Genomic DNA, 25,933 nt, shown 5'->3' with positions numbered 1-25,933 from the left:
CTCAGGCGCGACGTCCGCTGAAGGCCCATTCTGCTAACCGCGGCCTGCTAGCTACCTAGAGCTGCCTGGAACCCTAACTACTAATCCACGACTGGTCTATCGACATCACCGCACGAAGAGGCAAAAACAGACTTACCTCCATCACGACGTCCCCCAAAGGCCCCTCTGCTAACTTGCTAGCCCCGGTCTGCTAACTGCTAGCTTGCTTGCCCCGGGCTGCTAACTGCTTGCTAGCCCCGGTCTGCTAACTGCTAGCTTGCTTGCCCCGGTCTACTAACTACTAGCTTGCTTGCCCCAGGCTGCTAACTGCTTGCTAACCCGGTCTGCTAACTGCTAGCTTGCCAGCCCCGGTCTGCTAACTGCTAGCTTGTTTAGCCCCGGCCTACTAACTGTAAGCTTGTTAGCATCGGCCTGCTAACTGTCCCCAGTCAGCCCAACCACTCACTGGCCCCATATGTTCACTTGGCTATGCATGCCTCTCTCTAATATCAATATGCCTCGTCCATTACTGTCCTGGTTAGTGATTACTGTCTTATTTCACTGTAGAGCCTCTAGCCCTGCTCAATATGCCTTAACCAACCATGTTGTTCCACCTCCTACATATGCAATGACATCACCTGGTTTAAACGTCTCTAGAGACTATATCTCTCTCATCATTACTCACTGCCTAGGTTTACCTCCAATGTACTCTCTTCTTACCATACCTACTGTATTCACATCCTACCTTACCTTTGTCTGTACATTATGCCTTGAATCTATGCTATCATGCCCAGAAACCTGCTCCTTTTACTCTCTGTTCCAAACGTGCTAGACGACCAGTCCTTATAGCCTTTAGCCGTACCCTTATCCTACTCCTCCTCTGGTGATGTAGAGGTTAACCCAGGCCCTGCAGCCACCAGCATCACTCCCATTCCCCAGGTTCTTATAGCCTTTAGCCGTACCCTTAACCTACTCCTCCTCTGTTCCTCTGGTGATGTAGAGGTTAATCCAGGTCCTGCAGTGCCTAGCTCCACTCCCACTCCCCAGGCACTATCATTTGTTGACTTCTGTAACCGTAAAAGCCTTGGTTTCATGCATGTTAACATTAGAAGCCTACTCCCTAAGTTTGCTTTACTCACTGCTTTAGCACACTCTGCCAACCCGGATGTCTTAGCCGTGTCTGAATTCTGGCTTAGGAAGACCACAAAAAAACCTTACATTTCCATCCCTATTTATAACATTTTCTGACAAGATAGAACTGCCAAAGGGGGCGGAGTTGCAATCTACTGCAGAGATAGAACTCTGCAGGCTGTCTTACTATCCAGGTTTGTACCCAAAAAATTAGAGCTTCTACTTTAAAAAATCCACCTTTCCAGAAACAAGTCTCTCACCGTTGCCGCCTGCTATAGTCCACCCTCTGCCCCCAGCTGTGCTCTGGACACCATATGTGAACTGATTGCCCCCCATCTATCTTCAGAGCTCGTGCTGCTAGGTGACCTAAACTGGGTTATTAACACCCCGGCCATCCTACAATCCAAGCTTGATGCCCTCAATCTCACACAAATTATCAATGAACCCACCAGGTGCAACCCCAAATCCGTAAACACGGACACCCTCATAGATATCATCCTAACCAACGTGCCCTCTAAATACACCTCTGCTGTTTTCAACCAAGATCTCAGCGATCACTGCCTCATTGCCTGCGTCCGTAACGGGTCTGCGGTCAAACGACCTCCACTCATCACTGTCAAACGCTCCCTGAAACACTTCAGCGAGCAGGCCTTTCTAATTGACCTGGCCCGGGTATCCTGGAAGGATATTGACCTCATCCCGTCAGTAGAGGATGCCTGGTTATTCTTTAAAAGTGCCTTCCTCACCATCTTAAATAAGCCCCATTCAAAAAATGTAGAACCAGGAACAGATATAGCCCTTGGTTGTCTCCAGACCTGACTGCCCTTGACCAGCACAAAAACATCCTGTGGCGTTCTGCATTAGCATCAATTAGCCCCCATGACATGCAACTTTTCAGGGAAGTTAGGAACCAATATACACAGGCAGTTAGAAAAGCAAAGGCTAGCTTTTTCAAGCAGAAATTTGCATCCTGTAGCACAAACTCAAAAAAGTTCTGGGACACTGTAAAGTCCATGGAGAATAAGAGCACCTCCTCCCAGCTGCCCACTGCACTGAGGATAGGAAACACTGTCACCACCAATAAATCTACTATAATTGAGAATTTCAACAAGCATTTTTCTACGGCAACCCCTATTACTAGCCTGTTCAACCTCTCTTTCTTATTGTCTGAGATTCCAAAAGATTGGAAAGCTGCAGCGGTCATCCCCCTCTTCAAAGGGGGAGACACTCTAGACCCAAACTGTTACAGACCTATATCCATCCTACCCTGCCTTTCTAAGGTCTTCGATTGCCAAGTTAACAAACAGATTACCGACCATTTCGAATCCCACCGTACCTTCTCCGCTATGCAATCTGGTTTCAGAGCTGATCACGGGTACACCTCAGCCACGCTCAAGGTCCTAAATGATATCATAACCGCCATCGATAAAAGACAGTACTGTGCAGCCGTATTCATCGACCTGGCCAAGGCTTTCGACTCTGTCAATCACTGCATTCTTATCGGCAGACTCAACAGCCTTGGTTTCTCAAATGACTGCCTCGCCTGGTTCACCAACTACTTCTCAGACAGAGTTCAGTGTGTCAAATCGGAGGGCCTGTTGTCCGGACCTCTGGCAGTCTCTATGGGTGTACCACAGGGTTCAATTCTCGGGCCGACTCTTTTCTCTGTATACATCAATGATGTTGCTCTTGCTGCTGGTGATTCTCTGATCCACCTCTACGCAGACGACACCATTCTGTATACTTCTGGCCCTTCTTTGGACACTGTGTTAACTAACCTCCAGACGAGCTTCAATGCCATACAACTCTCCTTCGGTGGCCTCCAACTGCTCTTAAATGCTAGTAAAACTAAATGCATGCTCTTCAACCGATCGCTGCCCGCACCTGCCCGCCCGTCCAGCATCACTACTCTGGACGGTTCTGACTTAGAATATGTGGACAACTACAAATACCTAGGTGTCTGGTTAGACTGTAAACTCTCCTTCCAGACTCACATTAAGCATCTCCAATCCAAAATTAAATCTTGAATCGGCTTCCTATTTCACAACAAAGCATCCTTCACTCATGCTGCTAAACATACCCTTGTAAAACTGACTATCCTATCGATCCTCGACTTCGGCGATGTCATTTATAAAATAGCCTCCAATACTCTACTCAGAAAATTGGATGCAGTCTATCACAGTGCCATCCATTTTGTCACCAAAGCCCCATATATTACCCACCACTGTAACCTGTACACTCTCATTGGCTGGCCATTGCTTCATACTAGTCGCCATACCCGATGGCTCCAGGTCATCTACAAGTCTCTGATAGGTAAAGCCACGCCTTATCTCAGCTCACTGGTCACCATAGCAGCACCCACCCGCAGCACGTGCTCCAGCAGGTATATTTCACCGGTCACTCCCAAAGCCAATGCCTCATTTGGCTGCCTTTCCTTCCAGTTCTCTGCTGCCAATGACTGGAACAAACTGCAAAAATCACTGAAGATGGAGACTCATATCTCCCTCAGTAACTTCAAGCACCAGCTGTCAGAGCAGCTCACAGATCACTGCACCTGTACATAGCCCATCTGTAAATAGCCCATCCAACTACCTCATCCCCATACTGTATTTATTTATTTATTTATCTTGCTCCTTTGCACCCCAGTATCTCTACTTGCACATTCATCTTTTGCACATCTACCATTCCACTGTTTAATTGCTATATTGTAATTACTTCGCCACCGTGGCCTATTTATTGCCTTACCTCTCTTATCCTACCTCATTTGCACTCACTGTATATATACTTTTCTTTTGTTCTACTGTATTATTAACTGTATGTTCTGTTTACTCCATGTGTAACTCTGTGTTGTTGTATGTGTTGAATTGCTATGCTTTATCTTGGCCAGGTCGCAGTTGCAAATGAGTACTTGTTCTCAACTAGCCAACCTGGTTAAATAAAGGCGAAATAAAACAAATTAAAAAATTAAAAAAATTATAGACAACACATATCACACTTGAATTATGGACAATACATACTCCACTCTTCCGGGAAGGGTTTCCACTAGATGTTGGAACATTGTTGCGGGTATTTACTTCCATTCAGCCACAACAGCATTTAGTGAGATTGGGCACTGATGTTGGGCGATTAGCCCTGGCTCGCAGTCGACGTTCCAATTCATCCCAAAGGTGTTCAATGGGGTTGAGGTCAAGGCTCTGTGCAGGCAAGTCAAGTTCTTCCACATCGATCTCAACAAACCATTTCTGTATGAACCTCGCTTTGTGCACGGGGGTATTGTCATGCTGAAACAGGAAAGGGCCTTCGCTAAACTGTTGCCACAAAGTTGGAAGCACAGAATCGTCTAGAATGTCATTGTATGCTGTAGCGTTAAGATTTCCCTTCACTGGAACTAAGGGGCCCGAACCATGAAAAACAGCCCCAGACCATTCCTCTTCCACCAAACTTTACAGTTGGCACTATACATTGAGGCAGGTAGCGTTCTCCTGGCATCCGCCAAACCCAGATTCATCTGTCTGACTGCCAGATGGTGAAGCATGATTCATCACTCCAGAGAACGCGTTTCCACTGCTCCAGAGTCCAATGACGGGGAGCTCTACACCATTGCGCATGGTGATCTTAGGCTTGTGTGCGGCTGCTCGGCCATGGAAACACATTTCATGAAGCTCCCGACTAACAGTTATAGTGCTGACGTTGCTTCCAGAAGCAGTTTGGAACTCGGTAGTGACTGTTGCAACCGAGGACGGATTATTTTTACAAGCTGCACACTTCAGCAATCGGCGGTCCCGTTCTGTGAGCGTGTGTGGCCTACCACTTCAAATCAAATTGTATTGGTCACATACACATATTTATCAGATGTTATTGTGTGTGTAGTGAAATGCTTGTGTTCCTATCTCAAATAGTGCAGTAGTATCTTACAATTCACAACAATACACACAAATTCTAAATGTAGAACAATGGAATTAAGAAATATATAAATATTAGAACGAGCAATGTCGGAGTGGCATTGACTACAGTAGAATACAGTAGGATAGAATACAGTATATACTTATGAGATAAGTAAAGCAGTATGTAAACATTATTAAAGTGACGAGTCTTCGCAGCTGAGCTGTTGTTGCTCCTAGACGTTTCCACTTCACAATAAAAGCCCTAACAGTTGACCGGGGGGCAACTCTAGCAGGGCAGAAATTTGACCAACTGACTTGTTGGAAAGGTGACCTCCTATGACGGTGCCACGTTGAAAGTCAACATTGCCAATGTTTGTCTATGGAGATTGCATGGCTGTGCGCTCCATTTTATACACTAGTCATCAACGGCTGTGGCTGAAATAGCCAAATCACCCTGTTATATACTTTTATATGTATTATCTGTATGACAGACAGGTTAAACACACAGACAGACAGGTTAAACGGACAGACAGACAGGTTAAACAGACAGACAGGTTAAACAGACAGACAGACAGGTTAAACACACAGACAGACAGGTTAAACAGACAGACAGACAGGTTAAACAGACAGACAGACAGGTTAAACAGACAGACAGGTTAAACAGACAGACAGGTTAAACAGACAGACAGACAGTTTAAACACACAGACAGACAGGTTAAACACACAGACAGACAGACAGACAGACAGACAGACAGACAGGTTAAACAGACAGACAGACAGGTTAAACAGACAGACAGACAGACAGACAGGTTAAACACACAGACAGACAGACAGACAGGTTAAACACACAGACAGACAGACAGACAGGTTAAACACACAGACAGACAGACAGACAGGTTAAACACACAGACAGACAGACAGACAGGTTAAACACACAGACAGACAGACAGACAGACAGGTTAAACAGACAGACAGACAGGTTAAACACACAGACAGACAGACAGACAGACAGGTTAAACAGACAGACAGACAGGTTAAACAGACAGACAGACAGGTTAAACACACAGACAGACAGACAGACAGACAGGTTAAACAGACAGACAGACAGGTTAAACAGACAGACAGACAGGTTAAACAGACAGACAGACAGACAGACAGGCTAAACACACAGACAGACAGGTTAAACACAGACAGACAGACAGGTTATACAGACAGACAGACAGGTTAAACACACAGACAGACAGGTTAAACAGACAGACAGACAGGTTAAACAGACAGACAGGTTAAACTGACAGACAGACAGGTTAAACAGACAGACAGACAGGTTAAACACACAGACAGACAGGTTAAACACACAGACAGACAGGTTAAACACACAGACAGACAGAAACATGGGTTTTTGTAGCCAGACAGGTTATACAGAAGTACAGACAGCCAGATAGACAAACAGGTCAGACAGACAGATAGACAGACAGACAGACAGACAGACAGACAGACAGACAGACAGACAGACAGACAGACAGACAGACAGACAGACAGCGGTCAGACAGACAGACCTGTTTCATGTGGTCGTTGAGAGCGATCCTCATGCCTTTCTTCCTGCTCAACATCTCCCAGGACATCAGGGTGTAGAAGACGCCGGTGCAGGCCAGAGGAAGACAGAAATAAAACCCCAGCAACCACCAGTCCTTCACTTCCTGGTAGAACTGGGAACACACACATCATGGCTACAACACTGTCAGAAGCAGTCATATATCTGGGTAATGTGAGGGTATAACAGGGTGATATACTGGGTTAATCTCAGGGTCGAACAGGGTGATATATTGGGGTGATGTTATGGTAGAACAGGGTGATATACTGGGGTAATGTGATGATATAACAGGGTGATATATTGGGGTAATGTGAGGATATAACAGGGTGATATACTGGGTGATTCTCAGGGTCGAACAGGGTGATATATTGGGGTGATGTTATGGTAGAACAGGGTGATATATTGGGGTAATGTGATGATATAACAGGGTGATATATTGGGGTAATGTGAGGGTATAACAGGGTGATATACTGGGTGATTCTCAGGGTCGAACAGGGTGATATATTGGGGTAATGTGATGGTATAACAGGGTGATATACTGGGGTAATGTTATGGTATAACAGGGTGATATACTGGGGTAATGTGATGATATAACAGGGTGATATATTGGGGTAATGTGATGGTATAACAGGGTGATATATTGGGGTAATGTGATGGTATAACAGGGTGATATATTGGGGTAATGTGATGGTATAACAGGGTGATATACTGGGGTAATGTGATGGTATAACAGGGTGATATACTGGGGTAATGTTATGGTATAACAGGGTGAAATACTGGGGTAATGTGATGATATAACAGGGTGATATATTGGGGTAATGTGATGGTATAACAGGGTGATATATTGGGGTAATGTGATGGTATAACAGGGTGATATACTGGGGTAATGTTATGGTATAACAGGGTGATATACTGGGGTAATGTGATGATATAACAGGGTGATATATTGGGGTAATGTGATGGTATAACAGGGTGATATATTGGGGTAATGTGATGGTATAACAGGGTGATATATTGGGGTAATGTGATGGTATAACAGGGTGATATACTGGGGTAATGTGATGGTATAACAGGGTGATATACTGGGGTAATGTTATGGTATAACAGGGTGAAATACTGGGGTAATGTGATGGGTGATATATTGGGGTAATGCGACGGTATAACAGGGTGATATACTGGGGTAATGTGATGGTATATCAGGGTGGAATACTGGGGTAATGTGAGGGTATAACAGGGTGATATACTGGGGTAATGTGAGGGTATAACAGGGTGGAATACTGGGGTAATGCGAAGGTATAACAGGGTGATATATCAGGGTAATGTGACGGTATATCAGGGTGATATATTGGGGTAATGTGATGGTATAACAGGGTGATATATCGGGGTAATGCGACGGTATAACAGGGTGATATATTGTTTGTGTGTACCTTCATAAAAGCAGTGTCCTGCTGCGGGTGTAAGAGACAGACTCGTAGCTTGCTGCCTCTGTAAGGCATCTCCATCATGCCAAAGGCCACCGCCTCAGGAACAGCCAGCAGGACAGCTACCAGCCATATGAATGTGACCTGCATAGCCTTCCACAGAGGGATTCCTATCCTCTTCACCCTACTCCACGACGTTACCGCATGGTACCTACACACACACACACACACACACACACACACACACACACACGCACACACATTTTCTCCACTTACTATCCATGTGTGTGTGAATGTGCGGTCATCCGTGTGTGTGTGTGTGTGTGTGTGTGTGTGTGTGTGTGTGTGTGTGTGTGTGTGTGTGTGTGTGTGTGTGTGTGTGTGTGTGTGTGTGTGTGTGTGTGTGTGTGTGTGTGTGTGTGTGTGTTTGTTACCTGTCGATGCTCAGGGCACACAGGCTGAGGACAGTGATTCCTACTGAAGCCTTCTGGATAAATGGCATCAACTTGCATACATGAACCCCAAACGGCCAGTCTTCTGCTATCAGCTAGAGAGGAGAGAGAGAAGGAGAGGGAGGAGAGAGAAGGAGAAGGAGGGGAGGAGAGAAAAGGAGCAGAGAGCATGTGAGAGGAGAGGAGGAGAGAAGGAGAGGAGAGGAAAAAAGGAGGAGATGAGGAGAAAGAGAGGGGAAGAGATAAGTTAGCATCCGATTTTTCACATTTTAATTTCCCTCCATCTCTGTCTCTATATGAGGGCCAGTCCAGGACTCTGTCTCTATATGAGGGCCAGTCCAGGACTCTGTCTCTATATGAGGGCCAGTCCAGGACTCTGTCTCTATATGAGGGCCAGTCCAGAACTCTGTCTCTATATGAGGGCCAGTCCAGCACTCTGTCTCTATATGAGGGCCAGTCCAGGACTCTGTCTCTATATGAGGGCCAGTCCAGGACTCTGTCTCTATATGAGGGCCAGTCCAGGACTCTGTCTCTATATGAGGGCCAGTCCAGGACTCTGTCTCTATATGAGGGCCAGTCCAGGACTCTGTCTCTATATGAGGGCCAGTCCAGGACTCTGTCTCTATATGAGGGCCAGTCCAGAACTCTGTCTCTATATGAGGGCCAGTCCAGCACTCTGTCTCTATATGAGGGCCAGTCCAGGACTCTGTCTCTATATGAGGGCCAGTCCAGGACTCTGTCTCTATATGAGGGCCAGTCCAGGACTCTGTCTCTGTCTCTATATGAGGGCCAGTCCAGGACTCTGTCTCTATATGAGGGCCAGTCCAGAACTCTGTCTCTATATGAGGGCCAGTCCAGGACTCTGTCTCTATATGAGGGCCAGTCCAGGACTCTGTCTCTGTCTCTATATGAGGGCCAGTCCAGGACTCCTCTCTATATGAGGGCCAGTCCAGGACTCTGTCTCTGTCTCTATATGAGGGCCAGTCCAGGACTCTGTCTCTATATGAGGGCCAGTCCAGGACTCTGTCTCTGTCTCTATATGAGGGCCAGTCCAGGACTCCTCTCTATATGAGGGCCAGTCCAGGACTCTGTCTCTGTCTCTATATGAGGGCCAGTCCAGGACTCTGTCTCTATATGAGGGCCAGTCCAGGACTCTGTCTCTATATGAGGGCCAGTCCAGGACTCTGTCTCTATATGAGGGCCAGTCCAGGACTCTGTCTCTGTCTCTATATGAGGGCCAGTCCAGGACTCCTCTCTATATGAGGGCCAGTCCAGGACTCTGTCTCTGTCTCTATATGAGGGCCAGTCCAGGACTCTGTCTCTATATGAGGGCCAGTCCAGGACTCTGTCTCTATATGAGGGCCAGTCCAGGACTCCTCTCTATATGAGGGCCAGTCCAGGACTCTGTCTCTGTCTCTATATGAGGGCCAGTCCAGGACTCTGTCTCTATATGAGGGCCAGTCCAGGACTCTGTCTCTATATGAGGGCCAGTCCAGGACTCTGTCTCTGTCTCTATATGAGGGCCAGTCCAGGACTCCTCTCTCATTCCTCTCCTGTTATGACAGGGGATCCAGCCAACATCATCATATCTTTGTTATTCAGGGGATCCTCCCTGTCCTCCAGGTCGTCATGGGAACCGGGACTACAGTCAGCTGTTATTAAGTCGTGGCTCTAACAGGACTGATGAACTCTGACAGGTCGTCATGGGAACCGGGACTACAGTCAGCTGTTATTAAGTCGTGGCTCTAACAGGACTGATGAACTCTGACAGGTCGTCATGGGAACCGGGACGTGGCTCTAACAGGACTGATGAACTCTGACAGGTCGTCATGGGAACCGGGACTATATAGTCAGCTGTTATTAAGTCGTGGCTCTAACAGGACTGATGAACTCTGACAGGTCGTCAGTGTAATATAGATGCCCTGGTTTTGACTCATTTTACACTCCACTGTGTGTGTTAGAGCATCTTTCTGAACGTCTCCCTAAAGGTATTAGAGTGCCGTTATAACTCGTTCACGGTGTTGGACTCTGAACGTTTCCTGCTAAACTCAACCCTCCACGAAGACGATTACAGTCACTCCTCGTATTTCTCTCTGGGAACCTGAGGTTAGCAGGCAGAGAGACTGACAGAGGGAGGTTAGCAGGCAGAGAGACTGACAGAGGGAGGCAGAGAGACTGACAGAGGGAGGCAGAGAGACTGACAGAGGGAGGCAGAGAGACTGACAGAGGGAGGAACCTGAGGTTAGCAGGCAGAGAGACTGACAGAGGGAGGAACCTGAGGTTAGCAGGCAGAGAGGCTGACAGAGGGAGGAACCTGAGGTTAGCAGGCAGAGAGGCTGACAGAGGGAGGAATCTGAGGTTAGCAGGCAGAGAGACTGACAGAGGGAGGAACCTGAGGTTAGCAGGCAGAGAGACTGACAGAGGGAGGAACCTGAGGTTAGCAGGCAGAGAGACTGACAGAGGGAGGTTAGCAGGCAGAGAGGCTGACAGAGGGAGGAATCTGAGGTTAACAGGCAGAGAGACTGACAGAGGGAGGAATCTGAGGTTAGCAGGCAGAGAGGCTGACAGAGGGAGGAATCTGAAGTTAGCAGGCAGAGAGACTGACAGAGGGAGGAACCTGAGGTTAGCAGGCAGAGAGACTGACAGAGGGAGGAATCTGAGGTTAGCAGGCAGAGAGGCTGACAGAGGGAGGAATCTGAGGTTAGCAGGCAGAGAGACTGACAGAGGGAGGAACCTGAGGTTAGCAGGCTGAGAGACTGACAGAGGGAGGCAGAGAGACTGACAGAGGGAGGTTAGCAGGCAGAGAGACTGACAGAGGGAGGCAGAGAGACTGACAGAGGGAGGCAGAGAGACTGACAGAGGGAGGCAGAGAGACTGACAGAGGGAGGAACCTGAGGTTAGCAGGCAGAGAGACTGACAGAGGGAGGAACCTGAGGTTAGCAGGCAGAGAGGCTGACAGAGGGAGGAACCTGAGGTTAGCAGGCAGAGAGGCTGACAGAGGGAGGAATCTGAGGTTAGCAGGCAGAGAGACTGACAGAGGGAGGAACCTGAGGTTAGCAGGCAGAGAGACTGACAGAGGGAGGAACCTGAGGTTAGCAGGCAGAGAGACTGACAGAGGGAGGTTAGCAGGCAGAGAGGCTGACAGAGGGAGGAATCTGAGGTTAACAGGCAGAGAGACTGACAGAGGGAGGAATCTGAGGTTAGCAGGCAGAGAGGCTGACAGAGGGAGGAATCTGAGGTTAGCAGGCAGAGAGACTGACAGAGGGAGGAACCTGAGGTTAGCAGGCAGAGAGACTGACAGAGGGAGGAATCTGAGGTTAGCAGGCAGAGAGGCTGACAGAGGGAGGAATCTGAGGTTAGCAGGCAGAGAGACTGACAGAGGGAGGAACCTGAGGTTAGCAGGCAGAGAGACTGACAGAGGGAGGAATCTGAGGTTAGGAGGCAGAGAGGCTGACAGAGGGAGGAACCTGAGGTTAGGAGGCAGAGAGACTGACAGAGGGAGGAATCTGAGATTAGCAGGCAGAGAGGCTGACAGAGGGAGGAATCTGAGGTTAGGAGGCAGAGAGACTGACAGAGGGAGGCAGAGAGACTGACAGAGGGAGGTTAGCAGGCTGAGAGACTGACAGAGGGAGGAATCTGAGGTTAGCAGGCTGAGAGACTGACAGAGGGAGGAACCTGAGGTTAGCAGGCTGAGAGACTGACAGAGGGAGGAATCTGAGGTTAGCAGCAGGCAGAGAGACTGACAGAGGGAGGTTAGCAGGCAGAGAGACTGACAGAGGGAGGAATCTGAGGTTAGCTGGCAGAGAGACTGACAGAGGGAGGAATCTGAGGTTAGCAGGCTGAGAGACTGACAGAGGGAGGAACCTGAGGTTAGCAGGCAGAGAGACTGACAGAGGGAGGCAGAGAGACTGACAGAGGGAGGCAGAGAGACTGACAGAGGGAGGAATCTGAGGTTAGCAGGCAGAGAGGCTGACAGAGGGAGGAATCTGAGGTTAGGAGGCAGAGAGACTGACAGAGGGAGGCAGAGAGACTGACAGAGGGAGGTTAGCAGGCTGAGAGACTGACAGAGGGAGGAATCTGAGGTTAGCAGGCTGAGAGACTGACAGAGGGAGGAACCTGAGGTTAGCAGGCAGAGAGACTGACAGAGGGAGGAATCTGAGGTTAGCAGGCTGAGAGACTGACAGAGGGAGGAACCTGAGGTTAGCAGGCAGAGAGACTGACAGAGGGAGGCAGAGAGACTGACAGAGGGAGGCAGAGAGACTGACAGAGGGAGGAACCTGAGGTTAGCAGGCAGAGAGACTGACAGAGGGAGGAACCTGAGGTTAGCAGGCAGAGAGACTGACAGAGGGAGGAACCTGAGGTTAGCAGGCAGAGAGACTGACAGAGGGAGGAATCTGAGGTTAGCAGGCAGAGAGACTGACAGAGGGAGGAACCTGAGGTTAGCAGGCAGAGAGGCTGACAGAGGGAGGAATCTGAGGTTAGCAGGCAGAGAGACTGACAGAGGGAGGAACCTGAGGTTAGCAGGCAGAGAGACTGACAGAGGGAGGAATCTGAGGTTAGGAGGCAGAGAGGCTGACAGAGGGAGGAATCTGAGGTTAACAGGCAGAGAGACTGACAGAGGGAGGAATCTGAGGTTAGCAGGCAGAGAGGCTGACAGAGGGAGGTTAGCAGGCTGAGAGACTGACAGAGGGAGGAATCTGAGGTTAACAGGCAGAGAGACTGACAGAGGGAGGAATCTGAGGTTAGCAGGCTGAGAGGCTGACAGAGGGAGGAATCTGAGGTTAGCAGGCAGAGAGACTGACAGAGGGAGGCAGAGAGACTGACAGAGGGAGGTTAGCAGGCTGAGAGACTGACAGAGGGAGGAATCTGAGGTTAGCAGCAGGCTGAGAGGCTGACAGAGGGAGGAATCTGAGGTTAGCAGGCAGAGAGACTGACAGAGGGAGGAACCTGAGGTTAGCAGGCAGAGAGACTGACAGAGGGAGGAATCTGAGGTTAACAGGCAGAGAGACTGACAGAGGGAGGAACCTGAGTTTAGCAGGCAGAGAGACTGACAGAGGGAGGTTAGCAGGCTGAGAGACTGACAGAGGGAGGAATCTGAGGTTAACAGGCAGAGAGACTGACAGAGGGAGGAATCTGAGGTTAGCAGGCAGAGAGGCTGACAGAGGGAGGTTAGCAGGCTGAGAGACTGACAGAGGGAGGAATCTGAGGTTAACAGGCAGAGAGACTGACAGAGGGAGGAATCTGAGGTTAGCAGGCTGAGAGGCTGACAGAGGGAGGAATCTGAGGTTAGCAGGCAGAGAGACTGACAGAGGGAGGCAGAGAGACTGACAGAGGGAGGTTAGCAGGCTGAGAGACTGACAGAGGGAGGAATCTGAGGTTAGCAGCAGGCTGAGAGGCTGACAGAGGGAGGAATCTGAGGTTAGCAGGCAGAGAGACTGACAGAGGGAGGAATCTGAGGTTAGCAGGCAGAGAGGCTGACAGAGGGAGGAATCTGAGGTTAGCAGGCAGAGAGGCTGACAGAGGGAGGAATCTGAGGTTAGCAGGCAGAGAGACTGACAGAGGGAGGAACCTGAGTTTAGCAGGCAGAGAGACTGACAGAGGGAGGAACCTGAGGTTAGCAGGCAGAGAGACTGACAGAGGGAGGTTAGCAGGCAGAGAGGCTGACAGAGGGAGGAATCTGAGGTTAGCAGGCAGAGAGACTGACAGAGGGAGGAACCTGAGGTTAGCAGGCTGAGAGGCTGACAGAGGGAGGAATCTGAGGTTAGCAGGCAGAGAGACTGACAGAGGGAGGCAGAGAGACTGACAGAGGGAGGAACCTGAGGTTAGCAGCAGGCAGAGAGACTGACAGAGGGAGGTTAGCAGGCAGAGAGACTGACAGAGGGAGGAACCTGAGGTTAGCAGGCTGAGAGGCTGACAGAGGGAGGAACCTGAGGTTAGCAGGCAGAGAGACTGACAGAGGGAGGTTAGCAGGCAGAGAGGCTGACAGAGGGAGGAATCTGAGGTTAGCAGGCAGAGAGACTGACAGAGGGAGGAACCTGAGGTTAGCAGGCTGAGAGACTGACAGAGGGAGGCAGAGAGACTGACAGAGGGAGGTTAGCAGGCAGAGAGACTGACAGAGGGAGGCAGAGAGACTGACAGAGGGAGGTTAGCAGGCAGAGAGACTGACAGAGGGAGGAATCTGAGGTTAGCAGGCAGAGAGACTGACAGAGGGAGGAACCTGAGGTTAGCAGGCAGAGAGACTGACAGAGGGAGGAATCTGAGGTTAGGAGGCAGAGAGGCTGACAGAGGGAGGAACCTGAGGTTAGGAGGCAGAGAGACTGACAGAGGGAGGAATCTGAGGTTAGCAGGCAGAGAGACGGACAGAGGGAGGAATCTGAGGTTAGCAGGCTGAGAGACTGACAGAGGGAGGAACCTGAGGTTAGCAGGCAGAGAGACTGACAGAGGGAGGCAGAGAGACTGACAGAGGGAGGCAGAGAGACTGACAGAGGGAGGAATCTGAGGTTAGCAGGCAGAGAGGCTGACAGAGGGAGGAATCTGAGGTTAGGAGGCAGAGAGACTGACAGAGGGAGGCAGAGAGACTGACAGAGGGAGGTTAGCAGGCTGAGAGACTGACAGAGGGAGGAATCTGAGGTTAGCAGGCTGAGAGACTGACAGAGGGAGGAACCTGAGGTTAGCAGGCAGAGAGACTGACAGAGGGAGGAATCTGAGGTTAGCAGGCTGAGAGACTGACAGAGGGAGGAACCTGAGGTTAGCAGGCAGAGAGACTGACAGAGGGAGGCAGAGAGACTGACAGAGGGAGGCAGAGAGACTGACAGAGGGAGGAACCTGAGGTTAGCAGGCAGAGAGACTGACAGAGGGAGGAACCTGAGGTTAGCAGGCAGAGAGACTGACAGAGGGAGGAACCTGAGGTTAGCAGGCAGAGAGACTGACAGAGGGAGGAATCTGAGGTTAGCAGGCAGAGAGACTGACAGAGGGAGGAACCTGAGGTTAGCAGGCAGAGAGGCTGACAGAGGGAGGAATCTGAGGTTAGCAGGCAGAGAGACTGACAGAGGGAGGAACCTGAGGTTAGCAGGCAGAGAGACTGACAGAGGGAGGAATCTGAGGTTAGGAGGCAGAGAGGCTGACAGAGGGAGGAATCTGAGGTTAACAGGCAGAGAGACTGACAGAGGGAGGAATCTGAGGTTTGCAGGCAGAGAGGCTGACAGAGGGAGGTTAGCAGGCTGAGAGACTGACAGAGGGAGGAATCTGAGGTTAACAGGCAGAGAGACTGACAGAGGGAGGAATCTGAGGTTAGCAGGCTGAGAGGCTGACAGAGGGAGGAATCTGAGGTTAGCAGGCAGAGAGGCTGACAGAGGGAGGAATCTGAGGTTAGCAGGCAGAGAGACTGACAGAGGGAGGAATCTGAGGTTAGCAGGCAGAGAGGCTGACAGAGGGAGGAATCTGAGGTTAGCAGGCAGAGAGGCTGACAGAGGGAGGAATCTGAGGTTAGCAGGCAGAGAGACTGACAGAGGGAGGAACCTGAGGTTAGCAGGCAGAGAGACTGACAGAGGGAGGAACCTGAGGTTAGCAGGCAGAGAGACTGACAGAGGGAGGTTAGCAGGCAGAGAGGCTGACAGAGGGAGGAATCTGAGGTTAGCAGGCAGAGAGACTGACAGAGGGAGGAACCTGAGGTTAGCAGGCTGAGAGGCTGACAGAGGGAGGAATCTGAGGTTAGCAGGCAGAGAGACTGACAGAGGGAGGCAGAGAGACTGACAGAGGGAGGAACCTGAGGTTAGCAGCAGGCAGAGAGACTGACAGAGGGAGGTTAGCAGGCAGAGAGACTGACAGAGGGAGGAACCTGAGGTTAGCAGGCTGAGAGGCTGACAGAGGGAGGAACCTGAGGTTAGCAGGCAGAGAGACTGACAGAGGGAGGTTAGCAGGCAGAGAGGCTGACAGAGGGAGGAATCTGAGGTTAGCAGGCAGAGAGACTGACAGAGGGAGGAACCTGAGGTTAGCAGGCTGAGAGACTGACAGAGGGAGGCAGAGAGACTGACAGAGGGAGGTTAGAAGGCAGAGAAACTGACAGAGGGAGGCAGAGAGACTGACAGAGGGAGGTTAGCAGGCAGAGAGACTGACAGAGGGAGGAATCTGAGGTTAGCAGGCAGAGAGACTGACAGAGGGAGGAACCTGAGGTTAGCAGGCAGAGAGACTGACAGAGGGAGGAATCTGAGGTTAGGAGGCAGAGAGGCTGACAGAGGGAGGAACCTGAGGTTAGGAGGCAGAGAGACTGACAGAGGGAGGAATCTGAGGTTAGCAGGCAGAGAGGCTGACAGAGGGAGGTTAGCAGGCTGAGAGACTGACAGAGGGAGGAATCTGAGGTTAACAGGCAGAGAGACTGACAGAGGGAGGAATCTGAGGTTAGCAGGCTGAGAGGCTGACAGAGGGAGGAATCTGAGGTTAGCAGGCAGAGAGACTGACAGAGGGAGGCAGAGAGACTGACAGAGGGAGGTTAGCAGGCTGAGAGACTGACAGAGGGAGGAATCTGAGGTTAGCAGCAGGCTGAGAGGCTGACAGAGGGAGGAATCTGAGGTTAGCAGGCAGAGAGACTGACAGAGGGAGGAACCTGAGGTTAGCAGGCAGAGAGGCTGACAGAGGGAGGAATCTGAGGTTAGCAGGCAGAGAGACTGACAGAGGGAGGAACCTGAGGTTAGCAGGCTGAGAGACTGACAGAGGGAGGCAGAGAGACTGACAGAGGGAGGTTAGCAGGCAGAGAGACTGACAGAGGGAGGCAGAGAGACTGACAGAGGGAGGTTAGCAGGCAGAGAGACTGACAGAGGGAGGAATCTGAGGTTAGCAGGCAGAGAGACTGACAGAGGGAGGAACCTGAGGTTAGCAGGCAGAGAGACTGACAGAGGGAGGAATCTGAGGTTAGGAGGCAGAGAGGCTGACAGAGGGAGGAACCTGAGGTTAGGAGGCAGAGAGACTGACAGAGGGAGGAATCTGAGGTTAGCAGGCAGAGAGACGGACAGAGGGAGGAATCTGAGGTTAGCAGGCTGAGAGACTGACAGAGGGAGGAACCTGAGGTTAGCAGGCAGAGAGACTGACAGAGGGAGGCAGAGAGACTGACAGAGGGAGGCAGAGAGACTGACAGAGGGAGGAATCTGAGGTTAGCAGGCAGAGAGGCTGACAGAGGGAGGAATCTGAGGTTAGGAGGCAGAGAGACTGACAGAGGGAGGCAGAGAGACTGACAGAGGGAGGTTAGCAGGCTGAGAGACTGACAGAGGGAGGAATCTGAGGTTAGCAGGCTGAGAGACTGACAGAGGGAGGAACCTGAGGTTAGCAGGCAGAGAGACTGACAGAGGGAGGAATCTGAGGTTAGCAGGCTGAGAGACTGACAGAGGGAGGAACCTGAGGTTAGCAGGCAGAGAGACTGACAGAGGGAGGCAGAGAGACTGACAGAGGGAGGCAGAGAGACTGACAGAGGGAGGAACCTGAGGTTAGCAGGCAGAGAGACTGACAGAGGGAGGAACCTGAGGTTAGCAGGCAGAGAGACTGACAGAGGGAGGAACCTGAGGTTAGCAGGCAGAGAGACTGACAGAGGGAGGAATCTGAGGTTAGCAGGCAGAGAGACTGACAGAGGGAGGAACCTGAGGTTAGCAGGCAGAGAGGCTGACAGAGGGAGGAATCTGAGGTTAGCAGGCAGAGAGACTGACAGAGGGAGGAACCTGAGGTTAGCAGGCAGAGAGACTGACAGAGGGAGGAATCTGAGGTTAGGAGGCAGAGAGGCTGACAGAGGGAGGAATCTGAGGTTAACAGGCAGAGAGACTGACAGAGGGAGGAATCTGAGGTTTGCAGGCAGAGAGGCTGACAGAGGGAGGTTAGCAGGCTGAGAGACTGACAGAGGGAGGAATCTGAGGTTAACAGGCAGAGAGACTGACAGAGGGAGGAATCTGAGGTTAGCAGGCTGAGAGGCTGACAGAGGGAGGAATCTGAGGTTAGCAGGCAGAGAGGCTGACAGAGGGAGGAATCTGAGGTTAGCAGGCAGAGAGACTGACAGAGGGAGGAATCTGAGGTTAGCAGGCAGAGAGGCTGACAGAGGGAGGAATCTGAGGTTAGCAGGCAGAGAGGCTGACAGAGGGAGGAATCTGAGGTTAGCAGGCAGAGAGACTGACAGAGGGAGGAACCTGAGGTTAGCAGGCAGAGAGACTGACAGAGGGAGGAACCTGAGGTTAGCAGGCAGAGAGACTGACAGAGGGAGGTTAGCAGGCAGAGAGGCTGACAGAGGGAGGAATCTGAGGTTAGCAGGCAGAGAGACTGACAGAGGGAGGAACCTGAGGTTAGCAGGCTGAGAGGCTGACAGAGGGAGGAATCTGAGGTTAGCAGGCAGAGAGACTGACAGAGGGAGGCAGAGAGACTGACAGAGGGAGGAACCTGAGGTTAGCAGCAGGCAGAGAGACTGACAGAGGGAGGTTAGCAGGCAGAGAGACTGACAGAGGGAGGAACCTGAGGTTAGCAGGCTGAGAGGCTGACAGAGGGAGGAACCTGAGGTTAGCAGGCAGAGAGACTGACAGAGGGAGGTTAGCAGGCAGAGAGGCTGACAGAGGGAGGAATCTGAGGTTAGCAGGCAGAGAGACTGACAGAGGGAGGAACCTGAGGTTAGCAGGCTGAGAGACTGACAGAGGGAGGCAGAGAGACTGACAGAGGGAGGTTAGCAGGCAGAGAAACTGACAGAGGGAGGCAGAGAGACTGACAGAGGGAGGTTAGCAGGCAGAGAGACTGACAGAGGGAGGAATCTGAGGTTAGCAGGCAGAGAGACTGACAGAGGGAGGAACCTGAGGTTAGCAGGCAGAGAGACTGACAGAGGGAGGAATCTGAGGTTAGGAGGCAGAGAGGCTGACAGAGGGAGGAACCTGAGGTTAGGAGGCAGAGAGACTGACAGAGGGAGGAATCTGAGGTTAGCAGGCAGAGAGGCTGACAGAGGGAGGTTAGCAGGCTGAGAGACTGACAGAGGGAGGAATCTGAGGTTAACAGGCAGAGAGACTGACAGAGGGAGGAATCTGAGGTTAGCAGGCTGAGAGGCTGACAGAGGGAGGAATCTGAGGTTAGCAGGCAGAGAGACTGACAGAGGGAGGCAGAGAGACTGACAGAGGGAGGTTAGCAGGCTGAGAGACTGACAGAGGGAGGAATCTGAGGTTAGCAGCAGGCTGAGAGGCTGACAGAGGGAGGAATCTGAGGTTAGCAGGCAGAGAGACTGACAGAGGGAGGAACCTGAGGTTAGCAGGCAGAGAGACTGACAGAGGGAGGAATCTGAGGTTAGGAGGCAGAGAGGCTGACAGAGGGAGGAATCTGAGGTTAACAGGCAGAGAGACTGACAGAGGGAGGAACCTGAGTTTAGCAGGCAGAGAGACTGACAGAGGGAGGTTAGCAGGCTGAGAGACTGACAGAGGGAGGAATCTGAGGTTAACAGGCAGAGAGACTGACAGAGGGAGGAATCTGAGGTTAGCAGGCAGAGAGGCTGACAGAGGGAGGTTAGCAGGCTGAGAGACTGACAGAGGGAGGAATCTGAGGTTAACAGGCAGAGAGACTGACAGAGGGAGGAATCTGAGGTTAGCAGGCTGAGAGGCTGACAGAGGGAGGAATCTGAGGTTAGCAGGCAGAGAGACTGACAGAGGGAGGCAGAGAGACTGACAGAGGGAGGTTAGCAGGCTGAGAGACTGACAGAGGGAGGAATCTGAGGTTAGCAGCAGGCTGAGAGGCTGACAGAGGGAGGAATCTGAGGTTAGCAGGCAGAGAGACTGACAGAGGGAGGAATCTGAGGTTAGCAGGCAGAGAGGCTGACAGAGGGAGGAATCTGAGGTTAGCAGGCAGAGAGGCTGACAGAGGGAGGAATCTGAGGTTAGCAGGCAGAGAGACTGACAGAGGGAGGAACCTGAGTTTAGCAGGCAGAGAGACTGACAGAGGGAGGAACCTGAGGTTAGCAGGCAGAGAGACTGACAGAGGGAGGTTAGCAGGCAGAGAGGCTGACAGAGGGAGGAATCTGAGGTTAGCAGGCAGAGAGACTGACAGAGGGAGGAACCTGAGGTTAGCAGGCTGAGAGGCTGACAGAGGGAGGAATCTGAGGTTAGCAGGCAGAGAGACTGACAGAGGGAGGCAGAGAGACTGACAGAGGGAGGAACCTGAGGTTAGCAGCAGGCAGAGAGACTGACAGAGGGAGGTTAGCAGGCAGAGAGACTGACAGAGGGAGGAACCTGAGGTTAGCAGGCTGAGAGGCTGACAGAGGGAGGAACCTGAGGTTAGCAGGCAGAGAGACTGACAGAGGGAGGTTAGCAGGCAGAGAGGCTGACAGAGGGAGGAATCTGAGGTTAGCAGGCAGAGAGACTGACAGAGGGAGGAACCTGAGGTTAGCAGGCTGAGAGACTGACAGAGGGAGGCAGAGAGACTGACAGAGGGAGGTTAGCAGGCAGAGAGACTGACAGAGGGAGGCAGAGAGACTGACAGAGGGAGGTTAGCAGGCAGAGAGACTGACAGAGGGAGGAATCTGAGGTTAGCAGGCAGAGAGACTGACAGAGGGAGGAACCTGAGGTTAGCAGGCAGAGAGACTGACAGAGGGAGGAATCTGAGGTTAGGAGGCAGAGAGGCTGACAGAGGGAGGAACCTGAGGTTAGGAGGCAGAGAGACTGACAGAGGGAGGAATCTGAGGTTAGCAGGCAGAGAGACTGACAGAGGGAGGAATCTGAGGTTAGCAGGCTGAGAGACTGACAGAGGGAGGAACCTGAGGTTAGCAGGCAGAGAGACTGACAGAGGGAGGCAGAGAGACTGACAGAGGGAGGCAGAGAGACTGACAGAGGGAGGAATCTGAGGTTAGCAGGCAGAGAGGCTGACAGAGGGAGGAATCTGAGGTTAGGAGGCAGAGAGACTGACAGAGGGAGGCAGAGAGACTGACAGAGGGAGGTTAGCAGGCTGAGAGACTGACAGAGGGAGGAATCTGAGGTTAGCAGGCTGAGAGACTGACAGAGGGAGGAACCTGAGGTTAGCAGGCAGAGAGACTGACAGAGGGAGGAATCTGAGGTTAGCAGGCTGAGAGACTGACAGAGGGAGGAACCTGAGGTTAGCAGGCAGAGAGACTGACAGAGGGAGGCAGAGAGACTGACAGAGGGAGGCAGAGAGACTGACAGAGGGAGGAACCTGAGGTTAGCAGGCAGAGAGACTGACAGAGGGAGGAACCTGAGGTTAGCAGGCAGAGAGACTGACAGAGGGAGGAACCTGAGGTTAGCAGGCAGAGAGACTGACAGAGGGAGGAATCTGAGGTTAGCAGGCAGAGAGACTGACAGAGGGAGGAACCTGAGGTTAGCAGGCAGAGAGGCTGACAGAGGGAGGAATCTGAGGTTAGCAGGCAGAGAGACTGACAGAGGGAGGAACCTGAGGTTAGCAGGCAGAGAGACTGACAGAGGGAGGAATCTGAGGTTAGGAGGCAGAGAGGCTGACAGAGGGAGGAATCTGAGGTTAACAGGCAGAGAGACTGACAGAGGGAGGAATCTGAGGTTTGCAGGCAGAGAGGCTGACAGAGGGAGGTTAGCAGGCTGAGAGACTGACAGAGGGAGGAATCTGAGGTTAACAGGCAGAGAGACTGACAGAGGGAGGAATCTGAGGTTAGCAGGCTGAGAGGCTGACAGAGGGAGGAATCTGAGGTTAGCAGGCAGAGAGGCTGACAGAGGGAGGAATCTGAGGTTAGCAGGCAGAGAGACTGACAGAGGGAGGAATCTGAGGTTAGCAGGCAGAGAGGCTGACAGAGGGAGGAATCTGAGGTTAGCAGGCAGAGAGGCTGACAGAGGGAGGAATCTGAGGTTAGCAGGCAGAGAGACTGACAGAGGGAGGAACCTGAGGTTAGCAGGCAGAGAGACTGACAGAGGGAGGAACCTGAGGTTAGCAGGCAGAGAGACTGACAGAGGGAGGTTAGCAGGCAGAGAGGCTGACAGAGGGAGGAATCTGAGGTTAGCAGGCAGAGAGACTGACAGAGGGAGGAACCTGAGGTTAGCAGGCTGAGAGGCTGACAGAGGGAGGAATCTGAGGTTAGCAGGCAGAGAGACTGACAGAGGGAGGCAGAGAGACTGACAGAGGGAGGAACCTGAGGTTAGCAGCAGGCAGAGAGACTGACAGAGGGAGGTTAGCAGGCAGAGAGACTGACAGAGGGAGGAACCTGAGGTTAGCAGGCTGAGAGGCTGACAGAGGGAGGAACCTGAGGTTAGCAGGCAGAGAGACTGACAGAGGGAGGTTAGCAGGCAGAGAGGCTGACAGAGGGAGGAATCTGAGGTTAGCAGGCAGAGAGACTGACAGAGGGAGGAACCTGAGGTTAGCAGGCTGAGAGACTGACAGAGGGAGGCAGAGAGACTGACAGAGGGAGGTTAGCAGGCAGAGAAACTGACAGAGGGAGGCAGAGAGACTGACAGAGGGAGGTTAGCAGGCAGAGAGACTGACAGAGGGAGGAATCTGAGGTTAGCAGGCAGAGAGACTGACAGAGGGAGGAACCTGAGGTTAGCAGGCAGAGAGACTGACAGAGGGAGGAATCTGAGGTTAGGAGGCAGAGAGGCTGACAGAGGGAGGAACCTGAGGTTAGGAGGCAGAGAGACTGACAGAGGGAGGAATCTGAGGTTAGCAGGCAGAGAGACTGACAGAGGGAGGAACCTGAGGTTAGCAGGCTGAGAGGCTGACAGAGGGAGGAATCTGAGGTTAGCAGGCAGAGAGACTGACAGAGGGAGGCAGAGAGACTGACAGAGGGAGGAACCTGAGGTTAGCAGCAGGCAGAGAGACTGACAGAGGGAGGTTAGCAGGCAGAGAGGCTGACAGAGGGAGGAATCTGAGGTTAGCAGGCAGAGAGACTGACAGAGGGAGGAACCTGAGGTTAGCAGGCTGAGAGGCTGACAGAGGGAGGAACCTGAGGTTAGCAGGCAGAGAGACTGACAGAGGGAGGTTAGCAGGCAGAGAGGCTGACAGAGGGAGGAATCTGAGGTTAGCAGGCAGAGAGACTGACAGAGGGAGGAACCTGAGGTTAGCAGGCTGAGAGACTGACAGAGGGAGGCAGAGAGACTGACAGAGGGAGGTTAGCAGGCAGAGAGACTGACAGAGGGAGGCAGAGAGACTGACAGAGGGAGGTTAGCAGGCAGAGAGACTGACAGAGGGAGGAATCTGAGGTTAGCAGGCAGAGAGACTGACAGAGGGAGGAACCTGAGGTTAGCAGGCAGAGAGACTGACAGAGGGAGGAATCTGAGGTTAGGAGGCAGAGAGGCTGACAGAGGGAGGAACCTGAGGTTAGGAGGCAGAGAGACTGACAGAGGGAGGAATCTGAGGTTAGCAGGCAGAGAGGCTGACAGAGGGAGGAACCTGAGGTTAGGAGGCAGAGAGACTGACAGAGGGAGGAATCTGAGGTTAGGAGGCAGAGAGACTGACAGAGGGAGGCAGAGAGACTGACAGAGGGAGGTTAGCAGGCTGAGAGACTGACAGAGGGAGGAATCTGAGGTTAGCAGGCTGAGAGACTGACAGAGGGAGGAACCTGAGGTTAGCAGGCTGAGAGACTGACAGAGGGAGGAAACTGAGGTTAGGAGGCAGAGAGGCTGACAGAGGGAGGAACCTGAGGTTAGGAGGCAGAGAGACTGACAGAGTGAGGAATCTGAGGTTAGCAGGCAGAGAGACTGACAGAGGGAGGAACCTGAGGTTAGCAGGCTGAGAGGCTGACAGAGGGAGGAATCTGAGGTTAGCAGGCAGAGAGACTGACAGAGGGAGGCAGAGAGACTGACAGAGGGAGGAACCTGAGGTTAGCAGCAGGCAGAGAGACTGACAGAGGGAGGTTAGCAGGCAGAGAGACTGACAGAGGGAGGAACCTGAGGTTAGCAGGCTGAGAGGCTGACAGAGGGAGGAACCTGAGGTTAGCAGGCAGAGAGACTGACAGAGGGAGGTTAGCAGGCAGAGAGACTGACAGAGGGAGGTTAGCAGGCAGAGAGGCTGACAGAGGGAGGAATCTGAGGTTAGCAGGCAGAGAGACTGACAGAGGGAGGAACCTGAGGTTAGCAGGCTGAGAGACTGACAGAGGGAGGCAGAGAGACTGACAGAGGGAGGTTAGCAGGCAGAGAGACTGACAGAGGGAGGCAGAGAGACTGACAGAGGGAGGTTAGCAGGCAGAGAGACTGACAGAAGGAATCTGAGCTTAGCAGGCAGAGAGACTGACAGAGGGAGGAACCTGAGGTTAGCAGGCAGAGAGACTGACAGAGGGAGGAATCTGAGGTTAGGAGGCAGAGAGGCTGACAGAGGGAGGAACCTGAGGTTAGGAGGCAGAGAGACTGACAGAGGGAGGAATCTGAGTTTAGCAGGCAGAGAGGCTGACAGAGGGAGGAATCTGAGGTTAGGAGGCAGAGAGACTGACAGAGGGAGGCAGAGAGACTGACAGAGGGAGGTTAGCAGGCTGAGAGACTGACAGTGGGAGGAATCTGAGGTTAGCAGGCTGAGAGACTGACAGAGGGAGGAACCTGAGGTTAGCAGGCTGAGAGACTGACAGAGGGAGGAATCTGAGGTTAGCAGCAGGCAGAGAGACTGACAGAGGGAGGAATCTGAGGTTAGCAGGCAGAGAGACTGACAGAGGGAGGTTAGCAGGCAGAGAGACTGACAGAGGGAGGAATCTGAGGTTAGCAGGCTGAGAGACTGACAGAGGGAGGAACCTGAGGTTAGCAGGCAGAGAGACTGACAGAGGGAGGAATCTGAGGTTAGCAGCAGGCAGAGAGACTGACAGAGGGAGGTTAGCAGGCTTGGAGACTGACAGAGGGAGGAATCTGAGGTTAGCAGCAGGCAGAGAGACTGACAGAGGGAGGAATCTGAGGTTAGCAGGCAGAGAGACTGACAGAGGGAGGTTAGCAGGCAGAGAGACTGACAGAGGGAGGAATCTGAGGTTAGCAGGCTGAGAGACTGACAGAGGGAGGAACCTGAGGTTAGCAGGCAGAGAGACTGACAGAGGGAGGCAGAGAGACTGACAGAGGGAGGTTAGCAGGCAGAGAGAATGACAGAGGGAGGAATCTGAGGTTAGGAGGCAGAGAGACTGACAGAGGGAGGAATCTGAGGTTAGCAGGCAGAGAGGCTGACAGAGGGAGGAATCTGAGGTTAGGAGGCAGAGAGACTGACAGAGTGAGGCAGAGAGACTGACAGAGGGAGGTTAGCAGGCTGAGAGACTGACAGAGGGAGGAATCTGAGGTTAGCAGGCTGAGAGACTGACAGAGGGAGGAACCTGAGGTTAGCAGGCTGAGAGACTGACAGAGGGAGGAATCTGAGGTTAGCAGCAGGCAGAGAGACTGACAGAGGGAGGAATCTGAGGTTAGCAGGCAGAGAGACTGACAGAGGGAGGTTAGCAGGCAGAGAGACTGACAGAGGGAGGAATCTGAGGTTAGCAGGCTGAGAGACTGACAGAGGGAGGAACCTGAGGTTAGCAGGCAGAGAGACTGACAGAGGGAGGAATCT

General features: G+C 52.1%; 1 protein-coding gene across 1 annotated transcript in view; it reads right to left on the bottom strand.

Moving 5' to 3' along the window:
* The window catches only part of LOC106604082 (endothelin receptor type B), a 55,917-nt gene that overhangs the window by 4,653 nt on the left and 25,331 nt on the right, over positions 1–25,933 (bottom strand). The window contains exons 3-5 of the mRNA XM_014198465.3: positions 8,441–8,553; positions 8,013–8,217; positions 6,551–6,700 (exon numbers count right to left, since the gene is read on the bottom strand). Of these exons, the coding sequence (XP_014053940.1) occupies positions 6,551–6,700; positions 8,013–8,217; positions 8,441–8,553 (468 nt within the window). The remainder of the gene's footprint in view (positions 1–6,550; positions 6,701–8,012; positions 8,218–8,440; positions 8,554–25,933) is intronic.

Source organism: Salmo salar, chromosome 05 (genome assembly GCF_965601325.2).
Source record: "Salmo salar chromosome 05, fSalSal1, whole genome shotgun sequence".
Lineage (NCBI taxonomy): Eukaryota > Metazoa > Chordata > Actinopteri > Salmoniformes > Salmonidae > Salmo > Salmo salar.
Note: the sequence above shows the minus strand (reverse complement) of the source record. Positions and strands in the feature narration are given on the sequence as shown.